Below are 24,375 nucleotides of genomic sequence, written 5' to 3'. Positions count from 1 at the left end.
AGGACTCTCTGGAGGATGAGGCAGAGGTCGCAGCCCAGGGCTCTGACCCTGACGTTGCTCTCAATCTTGATACACCTGAAGGGGACGCCATAGTAAATGACCTTATAGCGTCAATCAACCAGGTGCTAGATCTATCTCCCCCGCCTCTACCTGTGGAGGAGTCGGCTTCACAGCAGGAGAAACACCAGTTTAGGTTTCCCAAACGTACACGGAGTGCTTTTTTCGATCACTCTAACTTCAGAGATGCTGTCCAGAAGCACAGAGCTTTTCCGGACAAGCGCTTTTCTAAGCGCCTTAATGACACACGTTACCCCTGACGTAGTCAAGGGTTGGGCTCAATGTCCCAAGGTGGATCCTCCAGTCTCTAGACTGGCGGCTAGATCCGTAGTAGCCGTGGCTGACTGTTCATCGCTCAAGGATGCCACTGACAGGCAGATAGAGCTCCTAATGAAATCCATCTTTGAAGCCACAGGCGCGTCTTTCGCCCCGGCCTTTGCAGCCGTGTGGGCACTCCAAGCTATCTCAGCTTGTCTGTCTGAGATTAATGCGGTCACACGTACCTCTGCTCCGCAAGTAGCGTCTTTGACTTCACAGGCGTCGGCTTTTTTGTCCTACGCCATGAACGCCGTCCTGGACTCTGCTAGCCGTACAGCGGTAGCATCCGCCAATTCGGTGGCAGTCCGCAGGGCCATGTGGCTGCGCGAATGGAAGGCAGACTCTGCTTCCAAGAAGTTCTTGACCGGTTTGCCTTTTTCTGGCGACCGATTGTTTGGCGAGCAATTGGATGAAATTATTAAGCAATCTAAGGGAAAGGACTCGTCCTTACCCCAATCCAAGCCAAAAAGACCTCAGCAACGGAAAATTCAGGCGAGGTTTCGGTCCTTTCGGCCCTCAGCCAGATCCCAATCATCCTCGTCCAACAGGCCACAGAAGAGCCAGAGGAACTCTTCTGCATGGCGGTCTAAGTCACGTCCTCCAAAGACTGCCGGAGGCACCGTCTCCAAGGCGGCCTCCTCATGACTTTCGGCCTCCACAAACCGCATCCTCGGTCGGTGGCAGACTCTCCCGCTTTGGCGACGCCTGGTGGCCACATGTCCAAGACCGATGGGTGAGAGACATTCTGTCTCACGGTTACAGGATAGAGTTCTGCTCTCGTCCTCCGACTCGTTTCTTCAGAACATCTCCGCCCCCCGAGCGAGCCGATGCACTTGCTCAGGCGGTGGACACTCTGAAGACAGAAGGAGTTGTGATCCCCGTTCCCCTTCAGGAACGGGGTCGCGGTTTTTACTCCAACCTGTTCGTGGTGCCAAAAAAGGACGGATCATTCCGTCCCGTTTTGGACCTCAAATTGCTCAACAGACATGTCAGAACCAGACGGTTTCGCATGGAATCCCTCCGCTCTGTCATCGCCTCGATGTCACAAGGAAACTTCCTAGCATCAGTTGACATCAGGGATGCCTATCTCCATGTGCCGATCGCACCAGAGCATCAACGCTTCCTGCGTTTCGCCATTGGGGACGAACACCTTCAGTTTGTGGCACTGCCTTTCGGCCTGGCGACAGCCCCACGGGTCTTCACCAAGGTCATGGCATCCGTTGTGGCAGTCCTGCACTCTCAGGGCCACTCGGTGATCCCTTACTTAGACGATCTCCTGGTCAAGGCACCCTCCCGGGTGGCATGTCAACACAGCCTGGCCGTTGCTCTGGAGACTCTCCAGAGATTCGGGTGGATCATCAATTTCCCAAAGTCAAAATTGACTCCGGCCCAATCACTGACTTACCTCGGGATGGAGTTTCATACTCTCTCAGCGATAGTCAAGCTTCCGCTGGACAAACAGCGTTTGCTGCAAGCTGGGGTGCACTCTCTCCTTCGGGGCCAGTCACACCCCTTGAGGCGCCTCATGCACTTCCTGGGGAAGATGGTGGCAGCGATGGAGGCAGTCCCCTTTGCGCAGTTTCATCTGCGTCCACTCCAATGGGACATTCTCCGCAAATGGGACAGGAGGTCGACGTCCCTAGACGGGAACGTCTCCCTTTCTCTGGCAGCCAAAACCTCTCTTCAGTGGTGGCTTCTTCCCACTTCTCTGTCGAAGGGAAAATCCTTCCTGCCCCCATCCTGGGCTGTGGTCACGACGGACGCGAGTCTGTCAGGGTGGGGAGCGGTTTTTCTCCACCACAGGGCTCAGGGAACCTGGACTCCGACAGAGTCCTCCCTTCAGATCAATGTTCTGGAGATAAGGGCAGTGTACCTAGCCCTAAAGGCGTTCCATCGGTGGCTGGAGGGCAGGCAGATCCGCATACAGTCGGACAATGCCACGGCGGTCGCGTACATCAACCACCAGGGCGGCATGCGCAGCCGCCAAGCCTTCCAAGAAGTTCGGCGGATTCTGCTGTGGGCGGAGGCAACAGCCTCCACCATCTCCGCAGTTCACATCCCGGGCATAGAAAACTGGGAAGCAGACTTTCTCAGTCGCCAGGGCATGGACGCAGGGGAATGGTCTCTTCACCCGGACGTGTTTCAAGAGATCTGTTGCCGCTGGGGGACGCCGGACGTCGACCTCATGGCGTCTCGACACAACAACAAAGTCCCGGCATTCATGGCACGGTCTCAAGATCACAGAGCTCTGGCGGCGGACGCATTAGTTCAGGATTGGTCGCAGTTTCGACTGCCTTATGTATTTCCTCCTCTGGCAATGCTGCCCAGAGTGTTACGCAAGATCAAGTCCGACTGCCGCCGCGCCATCCTCGTCGCTCCAGACTGGCCGAGGAGGTCGTGGTACCCGGATCTGTGGCACCTCACGGTGGGTCAACCGTGGGCACTCCCAGACCGACCAGACTTGCTGTCTCAAGGGCCATTTTTCCATCTGAATTCTGCGGCCCTCAACCTGACTGTGTGGCCATTGAGTCCTGGCTCCTAGCGTCCTCAGGGTTATCTCAAGATGTCATTGCCACTATGAGACAGGCCAGGAAACCAACGTTCGCCAAGATCTATCATAGGACTTGGAGGATCTTCTTATCCTGGTGCTCTGATCAGGGTTTTACCCCCTGGCCGTTTGCCTTACCCACTTTTCTGTCTTTCCTTCAATCCGGAATGGACAAGGGGTTGTCTCTCGGCTCTCTCAAGGGACAAGTATCGGCGCTATCCGTATTTTTTCAAAAGCGTCTAGCCAGGCTTCCGCAAGTCCGCACGTTCCTGCAGGGAGTTTGCCACATAGTCCCACCTTACAAGAGGCCGCTGGAACCATGGGATCTTAACAGAGTGCTAAAGGCTCTTCAGAAACCACCTTTCGAGCAACTGCGGGATGTCTCCCTTTCACGTCTTTCACAGAAGGTGGTCTTTCTAGTGGCAGTCACATCGCTCCGTAGAGTGTCGGAGTTGGCAGCGCTGTCATGCAAAGCCCCCTTCCTGGTTTTTCACCAGGATAAGGTGGTTCTGCGTCCGGTCCCGGAATTTCTCCCTAAGGTGGTATCCCCTTTTCATCTCAATCAGGATATCTCCTTACCTTCTTTTTGTCCTCATCCAGTTCACCAATGTGAAAAGGAGTTGCATTTGTTAGATCTAGTGAGAGCACTCCGGCTCTACATTTCTCGCACGGCGCCCCTGCGCCGTTCTGATGCGCTCTTTGTCCTTGTCGCTGGCCAGCGTAAGGGGTCGCAGGCTTCCAAGTCAACCTTGGATCAAGGAACCGATTCTTGAAGCCTATCGTTCTTCTGGGCTTCCGATTCCTGCAGGGCTGAAAGCCCATTCTACCAGAGCCGTGGGTGCATCCTGGGCATTGCGGCACCAGGCTTCGGCTCAGCAGGTGTGTCAGGCGGCTACCTGGTCGAGTCTGCACACTTTCACGAAACACTATCAGGTGCATACCTATGCTTCGGCAGATGCCAGCCTAGGTAGGCGAGTCCTTCAGGCGGCGGTTGCCCACCTGTAAGAGGGAGCCGTTGTCGGCTCTTTTTATTGGGGTATTCTTTTACCCACCCAGGGACTGCTTTTGGACGTCCCAATTGTCTGGGTCTCCCAATGGAGCGACAAAGAAGGGAATTTTGTTTACTTACCGTAAATTCCTTTTCTTCTAGCTCCTATTGGTAGACCCAGCACCCGCCCCTGTTCCCTTCGGGCTGTTGTTCTTTGTGTACACATGTTGTTCATGTTGAAGTGTTCTTTTGGTTCATGGTTTCAGTTCTCCGAACATCCTTCGGATTGAATTTACCTTAGACCAATTTATAAGTTTCCTCCTTCCTGCTTTTGCACCAAAACTGAGGAGCCCGTGATGCACGGGAGGGTGTATAGGCAGAGGGGAGGGGTTACACTTTTTAAAGTGTAATACTTTGTGTGGCCTCCGGAGGCAGAAGCTATACACCCAATTGTCTGGGTCTCCCAATAGGAGCTAGAAGAAAAGGAATTTACGGTAAGTAAACAAAATTCCCTTCTTTACGGATGCGGCAAAATTAATTAAAGCGGCGGCCGGAGGCAACGTATCTTGCAACTTTTTTTTGTCCGGCAAAAAAAACCACATCGCGCCGGATCCGGCGCGATATGGCGTGTTTTACAATGGGAGCCTATGAACGCCGGATCCGGCACAATGCGGCAAAAAACGGATGCGGCTGCCGGATCCGTTTTTGTAAACTGCGCATGCTCCAATATTTTGGAAAAAACGGATCCAGCAAAAAAACTGACAAAACGGATCCGTTTTTTTACGCATCCGGCATAACGGATCCATTAAAAAACGGATTCGGTGGATACGGTTTTTACATTTTTTGCCGGATCCGTTGGATCAGGGAAAAAAAGGATTGTGCCTGAATGCAGAAAACTGATGTGTGAAAGTAGCCTAAGTGGTCCTCTAGTGGTTTCCCCAGCTCCAGTGAGGGTGGTTGTCTTACCAGATCTATGGCTGATCATGGGGTCATCGTCTTGTGTAAGGCTAAGTTCACACTTCAGTTGTTTTGCATCAGTCACAATCCGTCGCCTTGAGGAATTACGGTATCCTGCAAAAGATTTTGCAGGAATCCTGTTTTTCCCCATAGGCTTCTATTAGTGACGGATTGTAACTGATGATGCTGCGTTGCATCCGCTGCATCGCGGTCAGTTGTTTTTTAACTGACCGCCGGGCGGGAGCAACGCAGCATGTAACGTTTTTTGAGCAGCGCGATCCGTAGGATTTCGCTGCGCATGCGCTCTCTGGCTCCCCGCCCCGTAACCAGGATAAACATCGGGTAACCAAGCAATGCGCTTTGGTTAGTTACCCGATATTTACAGTGGTTACGTGTGCAGGGAGCCCGCGCTAAGCTGGTATCCAAGATAAATATCGGGTAACCAAGCAAAAAGTGCTTTGCTTTTAGTTACCCGATATTTACCCTGGATACAGTGTGCAAGGAGGCCGACACTTCACCACTCGGCTCCGCCCCCTCCCGCACTCCGCATGTGTACACTCTCTCACACACACACACTCACCTGTCCCCAGCCATGCAGGCCGCGGCACTGACGTCCTCAGCTCCGCTCCCCGAACTCCGCCCCCGCACACAACGGAGTCCGACAAAGAAATTATTTTCTTTGTCACCGTTGTCATCCGTTGTACAACGCATCAGTCACATGCGTCAAGCAACGCATGTGACTGATGCAAAACAACTGAAGTGTGAACTTAGCCTAACATGACTATTTGAACTGGAGTGTTCTTCATGAGATGAATCCTCAATATTTCCCTAATGTATTATAGAGCTATGAACCAATGTGAGTCCTGATAACTCTGACATTGTCATTTTAGACTAGATTTGTATACAATGGAGGAGGAAGATATAAGCGAACGGAAATTGAAGATTGCCTCCATTTTGGATAGAGTTAAGAGCTTCAAGACTAAGTATGGTAACGAAGATAATTGGACAGATGAGCTAACTTTCAGTAAATCTTCTGCTGACACAACAGGTAAGTGTTAGACTACTGTCATTATCTAAGGTGCATTATACCATCTGCCATATACAGTATGTCACATGTTGTTTTGTCTTATATTTTGGGAGAAGGGTTATAAGGTTATTCTCAATAGTTAAAGTATACCAACACATTGCAATTTTTATATAAACTGTATATACTTTGTGTGTGTGTCCACCCATATCCTGTCCACCGCCATTAACTTGAGAACGGCGGCAGCTATAGGCATAGAAGTGGTGTCTAGGTATAGTAAAGTAGCAATGCGCTACGCAATGAAACCACCTATAGCGCCACCTGGTGGAAAACAACGGAGTTAGCATTTTTATCTTGAAAACGGAACGAGATAGAGAAAAGAATTACAAAGTTGTAGGGCATCATCAATTCAATACGAATTGACACCTTGCATACAGAAATGCTATGATTAGAACATGTAAAACTCACAAGGCTGCGGATGTGAAGCGATACCTCATGGAGACCTTCCTACAAGTCATTTGGTTTGGTGGCTGTGTGGAGTGGCCTCCACGCTCACCTGACCTGACCCCATTGCACTTCTTTCTGTGAGGTCACATCAAACAGCAGGTGTATGCGACCCCTCCACCAACATTGCAGGACCTATGACGACGTATCACAGATGCTTGTGCAAACGTGTCACCTACCATATTGCACAACATGGAGCAAGATACAGTATGCTGTCCAGAGTCCAGATGTGCATTGCAGCTGACGGTGGCCACTTTGAGCATCGAAGTTAAATGAGCGCCATATGTGTGACCGTGATTCAATGTTTTTGGGGGGGGTCCATGGATTTCATATCATAGCATTTCTGTATGCAAGGTGTTGATTCGTATTGAATTGATGATGCCCTACATTTTGGCGGTGGACAGCATATGGGTGTACACACTGTATATGTACTCAACTGACATGCAAATGGGTGTGTTTAGGGCAGAGTGGGGGTGTGTGGGTGGTCCTGACACTTCTTGATCACTCAAAACACTGTTCCTAAGTGCTCACTCCAAAAAGGTAGAAGCGTTCATCCTCTGCATGATCAGCAGAAACTCTGCCCAGGAGATGAGTGCTTTGGTAAAGTAATCTAGAGATTAGCTGACCTGTCACCAAGTAAAGTGTACAACTGTCAATCTATTCCTCTCACCTTCATCCTGCTGCTCCTACTTTTTTCCTTTTTGAGTTTTGAGCCCTTTACTGACCACCGCCGTACATGTATGGCACAAGTCAGCGGCAGGTTTATGGAGTGGGCTGTTGGGGTGAGCTCACGCCATACATGGCAGGTAATGGCAGTGTTACAGCCAGGACCAGCCTCTAAAAATCAGTGACATTAACAGCGCACTGGCATCATGCGCCCATCAGCGTGTCTGTATCGTGATCACGGGTAGCCGATTGGTTGCAATGCAGCGAGGGATCTGCTGAAGATCTCCGTGCTTGTGATTACTGTGCTTCTGGGCAGTGGGACACAGTTCCCTAAGAGTAGAGTGACTTGTCAATCAAAGCCCAAGCGGTGGGTAGAAAAATGGAGAGCGCTAATCAGGGCTGGTATTGCAGGGCCCGCCCCACTGCACTTGTAACTATCACATTCAAAGATGGATTTAGAAAAAAAAATGCCCCAAAGAAATACTACCAGTAAGTTTTGAATGTAATAAGCACTTAGGCTATGTGCACACGTTGCGTATTTGCGTACAGTTAGGCTATGTGCGCACGTTACGTAATTACATGCAGTTACGCTGCGCTTTGTAGCGCAGCGTAACTGCGTGCGTCCTGCGTCCCCTGCATAATCTATGAAGATTATGCAGGAGCCGTGCGCACGTGGCGTCTTAGAGCGCAGCACTTCGGCTGCTGCCCGAAGCGCGTGTTCTAAGAAGTGACATGTCACTTCTTCCGTGCGCTCTGCCTGCAGCCCCTGCTCTGTCTAAGGGAGGAGCTGCAGGCAGAGCGCATGGAATGTTTTTTTTTTTTCTTTTTCACTACAGACATTTTTTGCAGCGATTTGAAGCGCATGTGTGCTCTTCAGATCGCAGCAGAAATTTCTGCAGTGACTGTACGCAACGTGCGCACATAGCCTTACGCTGCGTTCTGCACTGCAGCGTAACTGCATGCGTCCTGCGTCCCCAGCACAATCTATGAAGATTGTGCATAATCCATGCACACTTTGCGTTTTAGAACGCAGCAATTTGCATGCTGCCAAATCGCTGCATTCTAAAAAGCAACATGTCACTTCTTTTGTGCGCTTTGGATGCAGCCCCCACTCTGTCTATGGTGGGGGCTGCATCCAGAGCGCATGAAATCGGCTCATGTCTATGGACAAATGGTCTGCCAAGCTGCTAGAAGCTTTGCAGTCCAGACCGGTCCTTACACAGGCCCCGGCCCCTGTTGGATCGTCGCCTCCAGGCCCCTCTCGGTCCGCGCCGCAGCGCGCTCCCAGGTTGGGCCCTAGGTCCCACGTGGAGGACTCCGGCCCGGACCACAGTCCTAGACCGGCTAAGCGGGCTCGCTGGGAATCTTCCCCGACTTCTTCACGCTGCTCGGGTTCCCAGCTTGAGGACTCTCTGGAGGACGAGGCGGACGTCGCAGCTCAGGGCTCTGACCCTGACGTCGCCCTTAACCTTGATACACCTGAAGGGGACGCCTTAGTGAATGATCTTATCTCGTCCATCAACCAGGTGTTGGATCTCTCTCCCCCGCCTCCTCCTGTAGAGGAGTCGGCGTCTCAGCAGGAGAAACACCAGTTTCGGTTCCCCAAACGTACACGTAGTGCGTTTTTCGATCACTCTAACTTCAGAGACGCTGTCCAGAAGCCCAGAGCGGTTCCGGACAAGCGCTTTACTAAGCGCCTCACTGACACGCGTTACCCCTTCCCCTCTGAAGTCGTTAAGGGTTGGGCTCAATGTCCCAAGGTGGATCCTCCAGTCTCTAGATTGGCGGCTAGATCCGTGGTATCGGTTGCAGATGGCTCATCGCTAAAGGATGCCACTGACAGGCAGATAGAGCTCCTGGTGAAGTCCATCTATGAGGCCACGGGCGCGTCTTTTGCCCCGGCCTTTGCAGCCGTGTGGGCACTCCAAGCTATCTCGGCTTGTCTGGCTGAGATTAATGCTGTCACACGTAATTCTGCTCCGCAAGTTGCGTCTTTGACTTCTCAAGCGTCAGCTTTTTCTTCCTACGCCATGAACGCAGTCCTAGACTCTGCTAGCCGTACAGCTGTGGCATCCGCTAACTCTGTGGCAGTCCGTAGGGCCATGTGGCTGCGCAAATGGAAGGCAGACTCGGCCTCCAAGAGGTTCTTAACCGGTTTGCCGTTTTCTGGCGAACGCTTGTTTGGCGAACGATTGGATGAGATTATTAAGGAATCCAAGGGAAAGGACTCCTCCTTACCCCAGTCCAAACCTAAGAGACCTCAGCAACGAAAAATACAATCGAGGTTTCGGTCCTTTCGTCCCTCCGCCAAGCCCCAATCCTCTTCGTCCAGCAGGCCGGAGAAAGGCCAGAGGAACTCCTATGCGTGGCGGTCCAAGTCACGCCCCCAAAAGGCCGCAGGAGGCACTGCCTCCAAGGCGGCCTCCTCATGACTCTCGGCATCCCCTAGCCGCATCCTCGGTCGGTGGCAGGCTCTCCCGCTTTGGCGACGCCTGGTGGCCACATGTTCAAGACCGATGGGTGAGAGACATTCTGTCTCACGGTTACAGGACAGAGTTCAGCTCTCGTCCTGCGGCTCGTTTCTTCAGAACCTCTCCGCCCCCCGCTCAGGCCGACGCACTTTTTCAGGCAGTGGACGCTCTGAAGACAGAAGGAGTTGTGACCCCCGTTCCCCTTCAGGAACGTGGTCGCGGCTTTTACTCCAACTTGTTCGTGGTGCCAAAAAAGGACGGATCATTCCGTCCCGTTCTGGACCTCAAGCTGCTCAACAGACATGTGAGAACCAGACGGTTTCGGATGGAATCCCTCCGCTCGGTCATCGCCTCGATGTCACAAGGAGACTTCCTAGCATCGATCGACATCAAGGATGCTTATCTCCACGTGCCAATCGCACCCGAACATCAACGCTTCTTGCGTTTCGCCATCGGGGACGAACACCTTCAGTTCGTGGCATTGCCTTTCGGCCTGGCGACAGCCCCACGGGTTTTCACCAAAGTCATGGCATCCGTCGTGGCGGTCCTACACTCTCAGGGCCACTCGGTGATTCCCTACTTAGACGATCTCCTAGTCAGGGCCCCTTCTCGGGTGGCGTGTCAACACAGCCTTACCGTTGCTCTGACGACTCTCCAGCAGTTCGGGTGGATCATCAACTTCCCGAAATCCAAGTTGACACCGACCCAATCACTGACTTACCTCGGGATGGAGTTTCATACACAGTCAGCGGTAGTCAAGCTACCGCGGGACAAACAGATTTCTCTGCAGGCAGGGGTGCAATCACTTCTTCGGAGTCAGTCACACCCCTTAAGGCGCCTCATGCACTTCCTGGGGAAAATGGTGGCAGCGATGGAGGCAGTGCCGTTTGCACAATTCCATCTACTGCCATTCCAATGGGACATTCTCCGCAAATGGGACGGGAGGTCGGCTTCCCTCGACAGGAACGTCTCTTTCCCTTGCAACCAAGACGTCACTTCAGTGGTGGCTCCTTCCCAATTCTCTATCGCAGGGAAAATCCTTCCTACCCCCAACCTGGGCTGTGGTCACCACGGACGCGAGCCTGTCAGGGTGGGGGGCGGTTTTTCTCCACCACAGGGCTCAGGGAACCTGGACTCCGATAGAGTCTTCCCTTCAGATCAATGTTCTGGAGATAAGGGCAGTGTATCTAGCCCTATTGGCTTTTCATCGGTGGCTGGAGGGCAGGCAGATCCGTATTCAGTCGGACAACGCCACTGCCGTCGCATACATCAACCACCAAGGCGGCACTCGCAGTCGTCAAGCCTTCCAGGAAGTCCGGCGGATTCTGCAGTGGGTGGAAGCCACAGCCTCCACCATCTCCGCAGTTCACATCCCGGGCGTAGAAAACTGGGAAGCAGATTTTCTCAGTTGTCAGGGCATGGATGCGGGGGAATGGTCTCTGCACCCAGAAGTGTTTCGAGAGATCTGTCGCCGCTGGGGAACGCCGGACGTCGATCTCATGGCGTCACGGCACAACAACAAAGTCCCGGCATTCATGGCACGGTCTCAGGATCACAGAGCTCTGGCGGCGGACGCGTTAGTTCAGGATTGGTCGCAGTTTCGACTGCCTTATGTGTTTCCTCCTCTGGCGATGCTGCCCAGAGTGTTACGCAAGATCAGGTCCGACTGCCGTCGCGCCATTCTCGTCGCTCCAGACTGGCCGAGGCGGTCGTGGTACCCGGATCTGTGGCATCTCACGGTGGGTCAACCGTGGGCGCTTCCAGACTGCCCAGACTTGCTGTCACAAGGCCCATTTTTCCATCTGAATTCTGTGGCCCTCAACCTGACTGTGTGGCCATTGAGTCCTGGCTCCTAGCATCTTCAGGGTTATCTCAGGATGTCATTGCCACCATGAGACAGGCCAGGAAGCCAACGTCCGCCAAGATCTATTACAGGTCTTGGCAAATCTTCTTATCCTGGTGCTCTGATAACGGTTTTCCTCCATGGCCGTTTGCCTTACCCACTTTTCTTTCATTACTTCAATCCGGAATGGACAAGGGTTTGTCACTTGGCTCTCTCAAGGGCCAAGTATCGGCGCTCTCCGTATTTTTTCAAAAGCGCCTAGCTAGGCTTCCGCAGGTCCGCACGTTCCTGCAGGGAGTTTACCACATAGTCCCACCTTACAAGCGTCCGCTAGAATCCTGGGATCTTAACAGGGTGCTAACTGCTCTTCAGAAACCACCTTTCGAGCCGCTGCGGGATGTCTCTTTATCCCGTCTTTCGCAGAAGGTGGCCTTTCTAGTGGCAGTTACATCACTCCGGAGAGTGTCTGAGCTTGCAGCGCTGTCATGCAAAGCCCCCTTCCTGGTGTTTCACCAGGATAAGGTGGTTCTGCGTCCGGTCCCGGAATTTCTCCCTAAGGTGGTATCCCCTTTTCATCTAAATCAGGATATCTCCTTGCCTTCATTTTGCCCTAATCCAATTCACCAATGTGAAAAGGATTTGCACTCATTGGATCTGGTGAGAGCACTCCGGCTCTACGTGTCTCGCACGGCGCCCCTGCGTCGTTCAGATGCGCTCTTTGTCCTTGTCGCTGGCCAGCGTAAGGTTTCGCAGGCTTCCAAGTCAACCTTGGCTCGGTGGATCAAGGAACCGATTCTCAACGCCTACCGTTCTTCTGGGCTTCCGCTTCCTTCAGGGCTGAAAGCCCATTCTACCAGAGCCGTGGGTGCGTCCTGGGCATTGCGGCACCGGGCTACGGCTCAGCAGGTGTGTCCGGCAGCTACGTGGTCTAGTCTGCACACTTTCACGAAACACTATCAAGTGCATACCTATGCTTCGGCAGACGCCAGTCTAGGTAGGCGAGTCCTTCAGGCGGCGGTTGCCCACCTGTAAGAGGGGGCCGTTTCGGCTCTTTTTATTGAGGTATTCTTTTACCCACCCAGGGACTGCTCTTGGACGTCCCAATTGTCTGGGTCTCCCAATGGAGCGACAAAGAAGAAGGGAATTTTGTTTACTTACCGTAAATTCCTTTTCTTCTAGCTCCTATTGGGAGACCCAGCACCCGCCCCTGTTCCCTTCGGGCTGGTTGTTCTTTTGTGTACACATGTTGTTCATGTTGAATTGTTCTTTTGGTTCATGGTTTCAGTTCTCCGAACATCCTTCGGATTGAATTTACCCTAGACCAATTTATAAGTTTCCTCCTTCCTGCTTTTGCACCAAAACTGAGGAGCCCGTGATCCACGGGAGGGTGTATAGGCAGAGGGGAGGGGTTACACTTTTGTGTAATACTTTGTGTGGCCTCCGGAGGCAGAAGCTATACACCCAATTGTCTGGGTCTCCCAATAGGAGCTAGAAGAAAAGGAATTTACGGTAAGTAAACAAAATTCCCTTCTTTTTTGAGAGGTTTCTGCTATCAATGTGTAAATGAGTTATTTTTTTCAAATGAAATGGAAAAATATGATTATTCAACTTCTAATGTTTGTAAAATTAACCCTAAATTTGGTTCTTTATAAACATTTAAAGGGAATCTGTCAGCAGGTTTTTGCTAGCTCATTTGAGAGCCTCATAATGTAGGCAGAGATGCTGATTCCAGTGATGTCACTGAGATTACTGGGTGCAACCGATCTGATACAGTCAAAATTTTAAGGTAGTATGAAGCAGCGCTGTGAAATCTGCGCCCGTCACCACCAGGCGATTAACACCTTACTGTCAATGTATAATCACAGGAGGAGGCGTGTCAGACTGCCACGCGCATGATTTTGTGGTACCAGCAATGATAATGGTCCTGCTGCTTAAACAAAGCATATAAACAAAAGATGGCCCTTGACAAGACAGGCATCCCTGAATTCACTCTGTTTACCCTCCAGCAGGCGGTCTTCAGCTTACATAACAAAAACCTGCTGACAGATTCCCTATAAAATGAAGAAAATACTTAATACTCAGGAGCAGCGGGCATAAAATACAAGCTAAAACTTCACACACGTTTGACCTGGTGATGAAATGCCGCAGTGGGATGGAGAGGTAGCCATGACATGGTTCCAGTCATTTTCTCTAGAACTGCTGGTAAAAGCCAAGCACTGAACTTTCCATAGATATTATATTACTTAGTACATTAGTTTTCTTTGTCGCTCCATTGGGAGACCCAGACAATTGGGTGTATAGGCTATGCCTCCGGAGGCCACACAAAGTATTACACTAAAAGTGTAAAGCCCCTCCCCTTCTGCCTATACACCCCCCGTGCTCTCACGGGCTCCTCAGTTTTTATGCTTTGTGCGAAGGAGGCAGACATCCACGCATAGCTCCACAGCTTAGTCAGCAGCAGCTGCTGACTATGTCGGATGGAAGAAAAGAGGGCCCATAACGGCCCCCAGCATGCTCCCTTCTCACCCCACTCTTGTCGGCGGTGTTGTTAAGGTTGAGGTATCCATTGCGGGTACGGAGGCTGGAGCCCACATGCTGTTTTCCTTCCCCATCCCCTTTAGGGCTCTGGGTGAAGTGGGATCCTAATCGGTCTCCAGGCACTGAGACCGTGCTCCATCCACAGTTCCTGGGGACTCTGCTGGACAAGGAGCCGAGTATCGTCAGGGACAAGGCCCTGCTACTTTGAGGTACTCTGTGTCCCCGTGGGGACCGCGCACAGAAACACTCCAGCATTGCTGGGTGTGTTAGTGCACCGGGGACCGCAGCGCTGACCGCGCTTGTGCCATCACACACTGCAGCGTGGCTGGGTGTGTTAGTTTATTGGGGACTACCGCGCTGACCGCGCGCTGCCATTTCACATTGCAGCGCGGCTGGGAATGTTAGTACGCCGGGGACTACCGCGCCGACCGCGCTTATACGCCGGCCGCGCTTATAACTTTAGTCCCCGGCTTTTGCGGCCTAGTCTCACTCTTTTCCCGCCCCCAGGCCTGCCAGTCAGGGGAAGGGCGGGACGCTGTACAGGACGTCAGCACTGAGGGCTGGAACATGCTTTGCATACTCCACCCCCCTCACTGTGCACAGTGGGGCACCAGTTTCCCGCACTTTCTAGGGCACGCCCACGGCCCCCTCCTCTCCTCAGGACGCCGGCAGCCATTCCTGTCAGCTCTTCTGACGCTGGAGAGGGGAGACAAGCTCTGGGAGACCCAGGCTGGGATTCTGGTGACCACACAACCGCTTTGAGCGGTCGGTAAGCAGCACCTGAGGTGCTGGCCCCACTAGTGCAGAAGTGTACTTATAGATTATATGATTATAGGCTATACTTTACACTGTATGGTGCACGGTTGATTTTTGGCTATATACCCTCCTGGATTGCGCAGAGGAGACAACAGCATGTCGTCCGCAAAAAGCAAGGGTGCCAAAGCACAGGCTTACTGTGCTGCCTGCGCCGCATGTACGGCTATACTACCGGCAGGTTCCACTGACCCTCATTGTGTGCAATGCTCGGCCCCTGTGGCACTTACTCAGCCGGAGCCTCTGCTAAGGGTGGCCCAGGGGGAACCACCTGCTAACACTGTCCAGGTGACAGGGACGGAGTTTGCAGTTTTTACTGATAGACTTTCTGAGACTATGGCTAAGATACTAGAAGCCTTGCAGTCCAGACCGGTATCTCAGACCATGGGCACTGTGGAATCATTGCTCCCTGGTCCCCCTCAGTTGGAACAACAATGTCCTACCGGGGTGTCTCATAGATCCCAGGGTGAGGTCTCTGACACGGACCGCAGCCCCAGACCGCTTAAGCAAGCTCGCTGGGAAATTCCCTCGACATCATCACATTGTTCAGGGTCTCAGCGGGAGGACTCTCTGTATGATGAAGCGGAGGTAGCTGATCAGGATTCTGATCCTGAGGCCGCTCTCAACCTTGATACTCCTGATGGGGACGCCATAGTGAATGATCTTATCGCGTCCATCAATCAAATGTTGGATATTTCTCCCTCAGCTCCTCCAGTAGAGGAGTCAGCTTCTCAGCAGGAGAAATTCCGTTTCAGGTTTCCCAAGCGTACAACGAGTATGTTTCTGGACCACTCTGACTTCAGAGAGGCAGTCCAGAAACACCGAGCTTGTCCAGATAAGCGTTTTTCCAAGCGCCTTAAGGATACACGTTATCCCTTCCCCCCCTGACGTGGTCAAGGGCTGGACTCAGTGTCCCAAGGTGGATCCTCCAATCTCCAGACTGGCGGCTAGATCCATAGTTGCAGTTGAAGATGGGGCTTCACTCAAGGATGCCACTGACAGACAGATGGAGCTCTGGTTGAAATCCATCTATGAAGCTATCGGCGCGTCTTTTGCTCCAGCATTCGCAGCCGTATGGGCACTCCAAGCTATCTCAGCGGGTCAAGCGCAAATTGACGCACTCACACGTACGTCTGCGCCGCAAGTGGCGTCCATAACCTCTCAAACGTCGGCATTTGCGTCCTACGCTATTAATGCTGTCCTGGACTCTGCGAGCCGTACGGCGGTAGCATCCGCCAATTCGGTGGCAATACGCAGGGCCTTGTGGCTACGGGAATGGAAGGCAGATTCGGCTTCCAAAAATTGCTTAACCAGTTTGCCATTTTCTGGCGACCGTTTGTTTGGTGAGAGATTGGATGAAATCATCAAACAATCCAAGGGAAAGGAAACATCCTTACCCCAGGCCAAACCAAACATACCCCAACAGAGGAGGGGACAGTCGAGGGTTCGGTCCTTTCGGGGTGCGGGCAGGTCCCTATTCTCCTCGTCCAAAAGGCCTCAGAAGGATCAGAGGAACTCAGATTCATGGCGGTCTAAGTCACGCCCTAAAAAGACCGCCGGAGGTGCCGCTACCACTCATCCAATTCACCAATGTGAAAAGGATTTGCACTTGTTAGATCTGGTGAGAGCACTCAGATTCTACATTTCTCGTACGGCGCCCCTGCGCTGTTCGGATGCACTCTTTGTCCTTGTCGCTGGCCAGCGTAAAGGGACACAAGCTTCCAAATCAACCCTGGCTCAGTGGATCAAGGAACCAATTCTCGAAGCTTATCGTTCCTCGGGGCTTCCGGTTACCTCAGGGCTGAAGGCCAATTCTACCAGGGCCGTGGGAGCGTCCTGGGCCTTGCGGCACCAGGCTACGGCTCAGCAGGTGTGTCAGGCAGCTACCTGGTCGAGCCTGCACACTTTCACGAAACACTATCAGGTGCATACCTATGCTTCGGCAGATGCCAGCCTAGGTAGGCGAGTCCTTCAGGCGGCGGTTGCCCACCTGTAGGACGGAGCCGTTACGGCTCTATTATGAGGTATTATTTACCCGCCCAGGGACTGCTTTTGGACGTCCCAATTGTCTGGGTCTCCCAATGGAGCGACAAAGAAGAAGGGAATTTTGTTTACTTACCGTAAATTCCTTTTCTTCTAGCTCCAATTGGGAGACCCAGCACCCGCCCCTGTTTTTTTGTGTGTACACATGTTGTTCATGTTGAATGGTTTCAGTTCTCCGATATTCCTTCGGATTGAATTTACTTTAAACCAGTTTATAATTTTTTCCTCCTTCTTGCTTTTGCACCAAAACTGAGGAGCCCGTGCGAGCACGGGGGGTGTATAGGCAGAAGGGGAGGGGCTTTACACTTTTAGTGTAATACTTTGTGTGGCCTCCGGAGGCATAGCCTATACACCCAATTGTCTGGGTCTCCCAATTGGAGCTAGAAGAAAAGGAATTTACGGTAAGTAAACAAAATTCCCTTCTTTGCAATAATATGTGCATAGTTGCTCTATACTGATGTTCCTGATGAAGTAACCATCACTGCTCCTTCTCACAGAGCACTCCGGTGTCTTTAATCATCTGTTAACCCCAAAGACTCCAGAAGAGTGGCTGACGTTCCTAATAAAGCTGGAGAGTACAGGCTTGCCACAGAGCGACAGGGCGCTGCTGAATAAGCTGATCGATAATTACACTAAAGCTGTGGAAGTGCTCTCTCCAGAAAAGTACAGCCATAATGAGAGCTATGCCAAGATCTCTGTTCGATTTGCAGAGTTAAAAGTGTAAGTATGAGAACTTCAATCTTCCCCAGGTAACTCTTGTCGTGGAAACCCCTTTCCTGGGAGAGCTAATTTAGGGTGAGATGCAAAGTGATCTCCAGATCTGCCAATGTTGGTCCAATTAATAGCGATGCATCGGAGACAAGCACAAGAACACACAGTCAATGTCCGTGTACCAGGCTTTGTCTGAATCTCAGATGCCCAAACAGTAGTTTATTAAAACCACAAAAGATAAGGGGATGGCTTAGTACAGGGGTGGGGAACCTTTTTACTGCCGGGGGCCATTTGCAATTTCCTACTAACCTTTGGGGGCCGCACAACATTATCAACCTGAAAAATAACCCTGCTATATTTGGTCAAACGATTAATTAACTCACCCCTACTGTGGAGGCAGGAGCTGCTTCTCTTTGGTGCGACTGTGATGTTTGGTGATATTGATCATCTTGTTTCTCACAGCTGCTTTTCCAGGTTTGTCTCTGTCTGGAGATGCTGGAGGCATAAACATCACAGGAGGGGCTGGGGCGCATAAATTACAGGAGACACTGGGAGTACACATCACAGGAGGGGCTGGGGCGTATACATCAGTAGGGGGCATGGACAGCCCTGGTGGTGGCACAGACATGACTGGGGGCATGGACAGCCCTGGCGGTGGCACAGACATGACTGGGGACAGGGACAGCACTGGGTGGCAGCACGGACAGCACTGGGTGGCAGCACGGACAGCACTGGGTGGCAGCACGGACAGCACTGGGTGGCAGCACGGACAGCACTGGGTGGCAGCACGGACAGCACTGGGTGGCATCACTAGGGAGACACAGACAGGTCTGGGGGAACATAGACATCAACAGGAGGGCATGGACTGGGGGGCATAGAAAGCAGTGGGAGGGTACAGACAGCAGTAGCGAGTTAAGATCACTGGGGGGTACACAGTACTGAGGGGTGGCACACAGCACTGGGGAGCATGAGCAGCATAAGGGGGGCACAGACAGCACTCACCGTGGCATGGACAGTACTGGTGGCAGCATGGACAGCATTAGGTGGTGCGGACAGTACTGGGGTGGGGCATAGACATCACCCAGGGGGTACAGACAGCAGTGAGGGGTTACACCGCGCTGAGGGGGTACACAGCACTGGGGGGTACACACTGTATTAGGGGGTACACACTGTACTAGGAGGCACACAGAACCTGGGGGTACACACTGTACTAGGAGGTACACAGCACTGGGAAGAACACACAGCACTAGGGGGTACACACAGCACTAGGGGGTATACACAGCACTGGGGAGTACACACAGCACAAGGGGGTACACAGCACTGAGCGGGAGGGAGCAGCGATGGGTTGAGTACTCACAGTACTGGGGTGGGGTGGAGGAGTCACACACAACACAGCACAGCACAGGTCCGGGAGGCTGGTAAACCTGCTGGAGCTCTTCTGTGACTTTATCGCCGAGTGCTGCTTGCCCCGCCCACCAGAGCACACCAGCACAGGCTGGGGGTAAGCCTAGAATGTATGGGCTGCAGTGAGGTCCTGGAAGTCAGGATCTGGATAGAGCCCGTACATTCTAGCATCTACACACAGTGCATCAGGCAGTGGGATTTAAAGGGCCGGCAGCCGGGAAAAGCGCTGCTGCCCGCCAGAGCACAGCGGTCCCCGGGAATATGCCCTGGGGCCGCATAAAAAGTCGTGACGGGCCGTATACGGCCCGCGGGCCGGAGGTTCCCCCACCCCTGGCTTAGTACATGACCAAAAATGGAATGAAAGTTGGAAATAACAAAATCGTAAATTATGGATCCTGCTAAATTCCTTAAAACCAGATCTGTCCAGTTTTCTGGACCTTCAGTAACAAAGAAACTTTAGACAAAGGCCTATTTAAAGAGACTACACCCAGTGCTATTGCTTTTATGAATAACACTTATAAAGCTAATACAAAAATACAAAATTATTAAACATATATAAATTGCTTAAATGATAATCAAAACTTAATATAAAATATTAACCATAACACTCTTATATACTGCTGTATATACAATGTTGCAGTATGCAAAATTTCCTTTTTGTAAGGCTACTTTCACACTGCGTTTTGCCTTACATTTAGTGGTCCCGTCGGGCCATCTGTCCGAACCGTCTCAGGCTCTGCTGTGAGCATGAGCCGAGTGTCGTGCGACTGATCCGATCTTGCATTGGGTCACAGCTGCGAAGCTGTGGGCGCTGCAGAGGAGAGGGAGGGGTTAATTCCCCCCCCCCCCCCATCTCTTCCATTGTCAGCCTGTGCATATATTGCACTGCACTGGGATAACATTCGAGTGCAGTCCGATGTTTCTCTCGCACCCATTCACTTGTATGGGTGCGAGACATATGGCTCTCGCAGAAAATCGCAGCATGTTGCAATTTTTTTCTCACTTCGATTAGGGCTGAGAAAAAACTTTCAGATCTGAGCTGCAGCATTGTCTTACATGGGGCTGAGTGCAATGCCAGATTTTCTCACATTGCACTCATGCGAGTCATACGCCAGTGTGACTCCAGCCTAATAGTATGGGTGGTGCTGAGTAGACTCCTCGTTGTTATCTCTGTGATTGACGTCCGGCTCTGCACAGCTAGTCCTTCTCACGTTGGCAGTGATGTCCCCTAAGGCTATGTGCCCACGTGAGATGAAACCTGTGGATTTATCTGCGGAAAATCCGCGGATTTTCTAGATTTTCCAGGTAAATCCGCAAGTTTCAGCATGCACAGATACTCCCCATGTTATCCTATGGGACATGGGGAGTGCTGTGTCCATGCTGCGGATACGTGCAGCTGCGGAATATGTTGCGGATGTCCCGCAGCCGCACGTAACTGCATGTCAATTCTTTCTGTGGAATTACCTGCGGAAATCTGCCTTGCTCCCATACTTACCTGCCTTGATAGCAGACACCCGGTCACTTTCCCTCCGTGCACAGGACGGCAGTGGAGCTAGGAGCAGAAAGGAGGAGGTGGGCGGGGCCTGCACGAGCTTCGGTCATGTGACAGCCAGAGCTAGTGCAGGCCCGCCCACCTTCTCCTGCACAATCCAGACACTGCCAGAGACGGAGAGAAGTGCTGCGTGATAGAGGCAAGTATGAACTCCCTGATCACTCCAGCACTTGTTCTGCATTGAGGATGCAGTGCCGAAGCCATGGTACTGTATCCTTAATGCAGAATGACCGCAGGATATCTGCAGCATGCAAACAGACAAAGTTGTGCTGCAGATTTCTGGGAGCTCCTGCAGATATAACCGCAGGACACTTTCCCCGTGGGCACATATCCTAAGACAGAGTGAATTTGGTAACAGTGAGGAGACGCTCTGTGGTTTTATAGGGTCCTGCCAGTGCTGAAACACTAAGGCTATGAGCCCACAGGACTCTGTAGCCGCGGATTTTGCTGCAGAAAACCTGCAGATTTATCTGGATTTTCTAGATAAATCCGCAGGTTTTAGCAAGTACAGACACTCCCCATGTTATGCTATGTGATTTGGGGAGTGTCTGTCCATGCTGCGGATGTCCCGCAGCCGCACGTAATTGCATGTCAATTATTCCTGCGGAAATCCAGGCCCTCCACTATGGAGATAGAGGCTGGGACTTCCGCAGGTAAGTCACACGAATGTCCGCAGCTTTACCGCAGCTATTTCGCTGGAATCCCGCAGCAATGGATAGCTGCGGATTCTGGGGATCAGCTGCGGGAAACCTGCGGACATACCTGCGGATATATCCGCAGGTACGAGCTCCCGTGGGCACATAGCCTTAGCCTGTTTTATCCTGGGTAAACCTGATATTACTCTTCTACCTATCTTCTTAGGTCATTTGCTTAGCCTTTTTTATTGTTTTGTTTTGATGTTGATGACTTCCCTATACTAGAGATGCTCATTTCATTTTGTGTTTTTGATGCCTTTTTAGCATTCTGGACCGGGATGAAGCACGGGATCAGTTCCAGCTTGCGAGACTAAACTGCAAAAAATTTTCTTTTGTGCATGTAGCTTTTGCCCAGTTTGAATGGTCTGAAGGTAATGTGTTATCACTTATACTCTATTCTACTGCTGTGTGTGCAGGGCTGTATTTTGCCTTCGTGCTGCCCTGGGCACTTTAAGTGGTCGCGCCCCTTAGTGACAACGTAAAACTGAGTTTTCGCACACGACATCTGTTTAAGGCAGATCTACTTTGTAAAACACTTGAAAAAGTATCAATGAGAAACGAAGGGCACTAACCCCCCCCCCCCCCCCCAATGGGGATCACCACAGGCACAGCAAAACATAGCATGAGTATAAAATATTCCCACCGTCCCCACTTATATACTGTGACTGTCACACTGCCCCTAATAAACTACACACTGCCCTCCCTTATAAATTATACCCACCACACCTTCCTCAATTATGAAATATGATCTGCACATTGTCCTCACATCATGCTGCCCCCTCCTCACAGTGTCCCATGCATGCTGCCCCCTCCTCACAGTGTCCTATGCATGCTGCCCCCTCCTCACAATGTCCCATGCATGCTGCCCCCTCCTCACAGTGTCCTATGCATGCTGCCCCCTCCTCACAGTGTCCCATGCATGCTGCCCCCTCCTCACAGTGTCCCATGCATGCTGCCCCCTCCTCACAATGTCCCATGCATGCTGCTCCCTCCTCACAATGTCCCATGCATGCTGCCCCCTCCTCACAATGTCCCATGCATGCTGCCCCCTCCTGACAGTGTCCCATGCATGCTGCCCCCTCCTCACAGTGTCCCATGCATGCTGCCCCCTCCTCACAGTGTCCCATGCATGCTGCCCCCTCCACAGTGTCCCATGCATGCTGCCCCCTCCTCACAGTGTCCCATGCATGCTGCCCCCTCCTCACAGGGTCCCATGCATGCTGCCCCCTCCTCACAGGGTCCCATGCATGCTGCCCCCTCCTCACAGGGTCCCATGCATGCTGCCCCCTCCTCACAGGGTCCCATGCATGCTGCCCCCTCCTCACAGGGTCCCATGCATGCTGCCCCCTCCTGACAGGGTCCCATGCATGCTGCCCCCTCCTGACAGTGTCCCATGCATGCTGCCCCCTCCTGACAGTGTCCCATGCATGCTGCCCCCTCCTGACAGTGTCCCATGCATGCTGCCCCCTCCTGACAGTTTCCCATGCATGCTGCCCCCTCCTGACAGTGTCCCATGCATGCTGCCCCCTCCTCACAATGTCCCATGCATGCTGCCCCCTCCTCACAATGTCCCATGCATGCTGCCCCCTCCTCACAGTGTCCCGTGCATGCTGCCCCCTCCTCACAGTGTCCCGTGCATGCTGCCCCCTCCTCACAGTGTCCCGTGCATGCTGCCCCCTCCTCACAGTGTCCCGTGCATGCTGCCCACTCCTCACAGTGTCCCGTGCATGCTGCCCCTCTCCATGAGCTCCTAATGCTGCCTTCCGCTTCTCCATAATGACATCTCCATCTCCATGCTGCCCCATTCATCATACTAAGACCACCACACTAACACTTATGCTGAGACACACACACACACACACGCACGCACGCACGCACGCGCGCGCGCGCGCACACACACACACTACCCCACTCTTGATATTGACTCCCCTACATTGCTCCACTCCATACTGAGCCCACACATGCTGCCCCTTCTCCATAATGAGCTCCCAATGCTGCCCCCCTCTTACACTCCCCCCCCCCCCCCAATCGATATTGTCATTGCTCTATCCCTCAACCCTTGTCCGCTGTCTCTAGCATTGGCCCCTCTCTTCCATTCCCCCAGCAGCAGCCTCTCTCCCCCCGCCTCCAGCAGCAGCCTCTCCCCCAGCATCAGCCTCTCTCCCCCCAGCATCAGCCTCTCTCCCCCCAGCCTCCCTCAGCATCAGCCTCCCTGCTCCCAGCTTACCCCAGCATCAGCCTCTCTCCTCCCATCCTCCCCCAGCATGAGCCTCCTCCAGCATCAGCCTCTCTCCTCCCAGCCTCCCCCAGCATGAGGCTCCTCCAGCATCAGCCTCTCTCCTCCCAGCCTCCCCCAGCATCAGCCACCCTCCTCCTAGCCTCCCCCAGCATCAGCCACCCTCCTCCTAGCCTCCCCCAGCATCAGCCACCCTCCTCCTAGCCTCCCCCAGCATCAGCCACCCTCCTCCTAGCCTCCCCCAGCATCAGCCACCCTCCTCCTAGCCTCCCCCAGCATCAGCCACCCTCCTCCTAGCCTCCCCCAGCATCAGCCACCCTCCTCCTAGCCTCCCCCAGCATCAGCCACCCTCCTCCCAGCCTCCCCCAGCATCAGCCTCCCAGCCTCCCCCAGCATCAGCCTCCCAGCCTCCCCCAGCATCAGCCTCCCAGCCTCCCCCAGCATCAGCCTCCCAGCCTCCCCCAGCATCAGCCTCCCAGCCTCCCCCAGCATCAGCCTCCCCCAGCATCAGCCTCTCTCCTCCCAGCCTCCCCCAGCATCAGCCTCTCTCCTCCCAGCCTCCCCCAGCATCAGCCTCCCTCCTCCCAGCCTCCTCCCAGCATCAGCCTCCCTCCTCCCAGCCTCCTCCCAGCATCAGCCTCCCCCAGCATCAGCCTCCCCCAGCATCAGCCTCCCCCAGCATCAGCCTCACCCCTCCCAGCCTCCCTCCTCCCAGCCTCCCCCAGCATCAGCCTCCCCCAGCATCAGCCTCCCTCCTCCCAGCCTCCCTCAGCATCAGCCTCCCCCAGCATCAGCCTCCCTCCTCCCAGTCTCCCTCAGCATCAGCCTCCCTCCTCCCAGCATCACTCAGCATCAGCCTCCGTCCTCCCAGCATCAGCCTCCCTCCTCCTAGCCTCCCCCAGCATCAGCCTCCCTCCTCCCAGCATCAGCCTCCCTCCTCCCAGCATCAGCCTCCCTCCTCCCTCAGCCTCCCTCCTCCCTCAGCCTCCCTCCTCCAAGTCTCCCTC

The 24,375-nt window shown here is 53.1% G+C and overlaps 1 protein-coding gene across 2 annotated transcripts in view; it reads left to right on the top strand.

The window, feature by feature from the left end:
* The window catches only part of TTK (TTK protein kinase), a 305,010-nt gene that overhangs the window by 9,954 nt on the left and 270,681 nt on the right, over positions 1–24,375 (top strand). For both annotated transcript variants that reach the window (XM_075340172.1, XM_075340171.1), the window contains exons 2-4: positions 5,759–5,916; positions 17,268–17,490; positions 21,397–21,503. In XM_075340172.1, the coding sequence (XP_075196287.1) occupies positions 5,775–5,916; positions 17,268–17,490; positions 21,397–21,503 (472 nt within the window). In that variant the 5' untranslated portion in view covers positions 5,759–5,774. The remainder of the gene's footprint in view (positions 1–5,758; positions 5,917–17,267; positions 17,491–21,396; positions 21,504–24,375) is intronic.

This window comes from Anomaloglossus baeobatrachus, chromosome 3 (genome assembly GCF_048569485.1).
Source record: "Anomaloglossus baeobatrachus isolate aAnoBae1 chromosome 3, aAnoBae1.hap1, whole genome shotgun sequence".
NCBI classification, from domain to species: domain Eukaryota; kingdom Metazoa; phylum Chordata; class Amphibia; order Anura; family Aromobatidae; genus Anomaloglossus; species Anomaloglossus baeobatrachus.
Note: the sequence above shows the minus strand (reverse complement) of the source record. Positions and strands in the feature narration are given on the sequence as shown.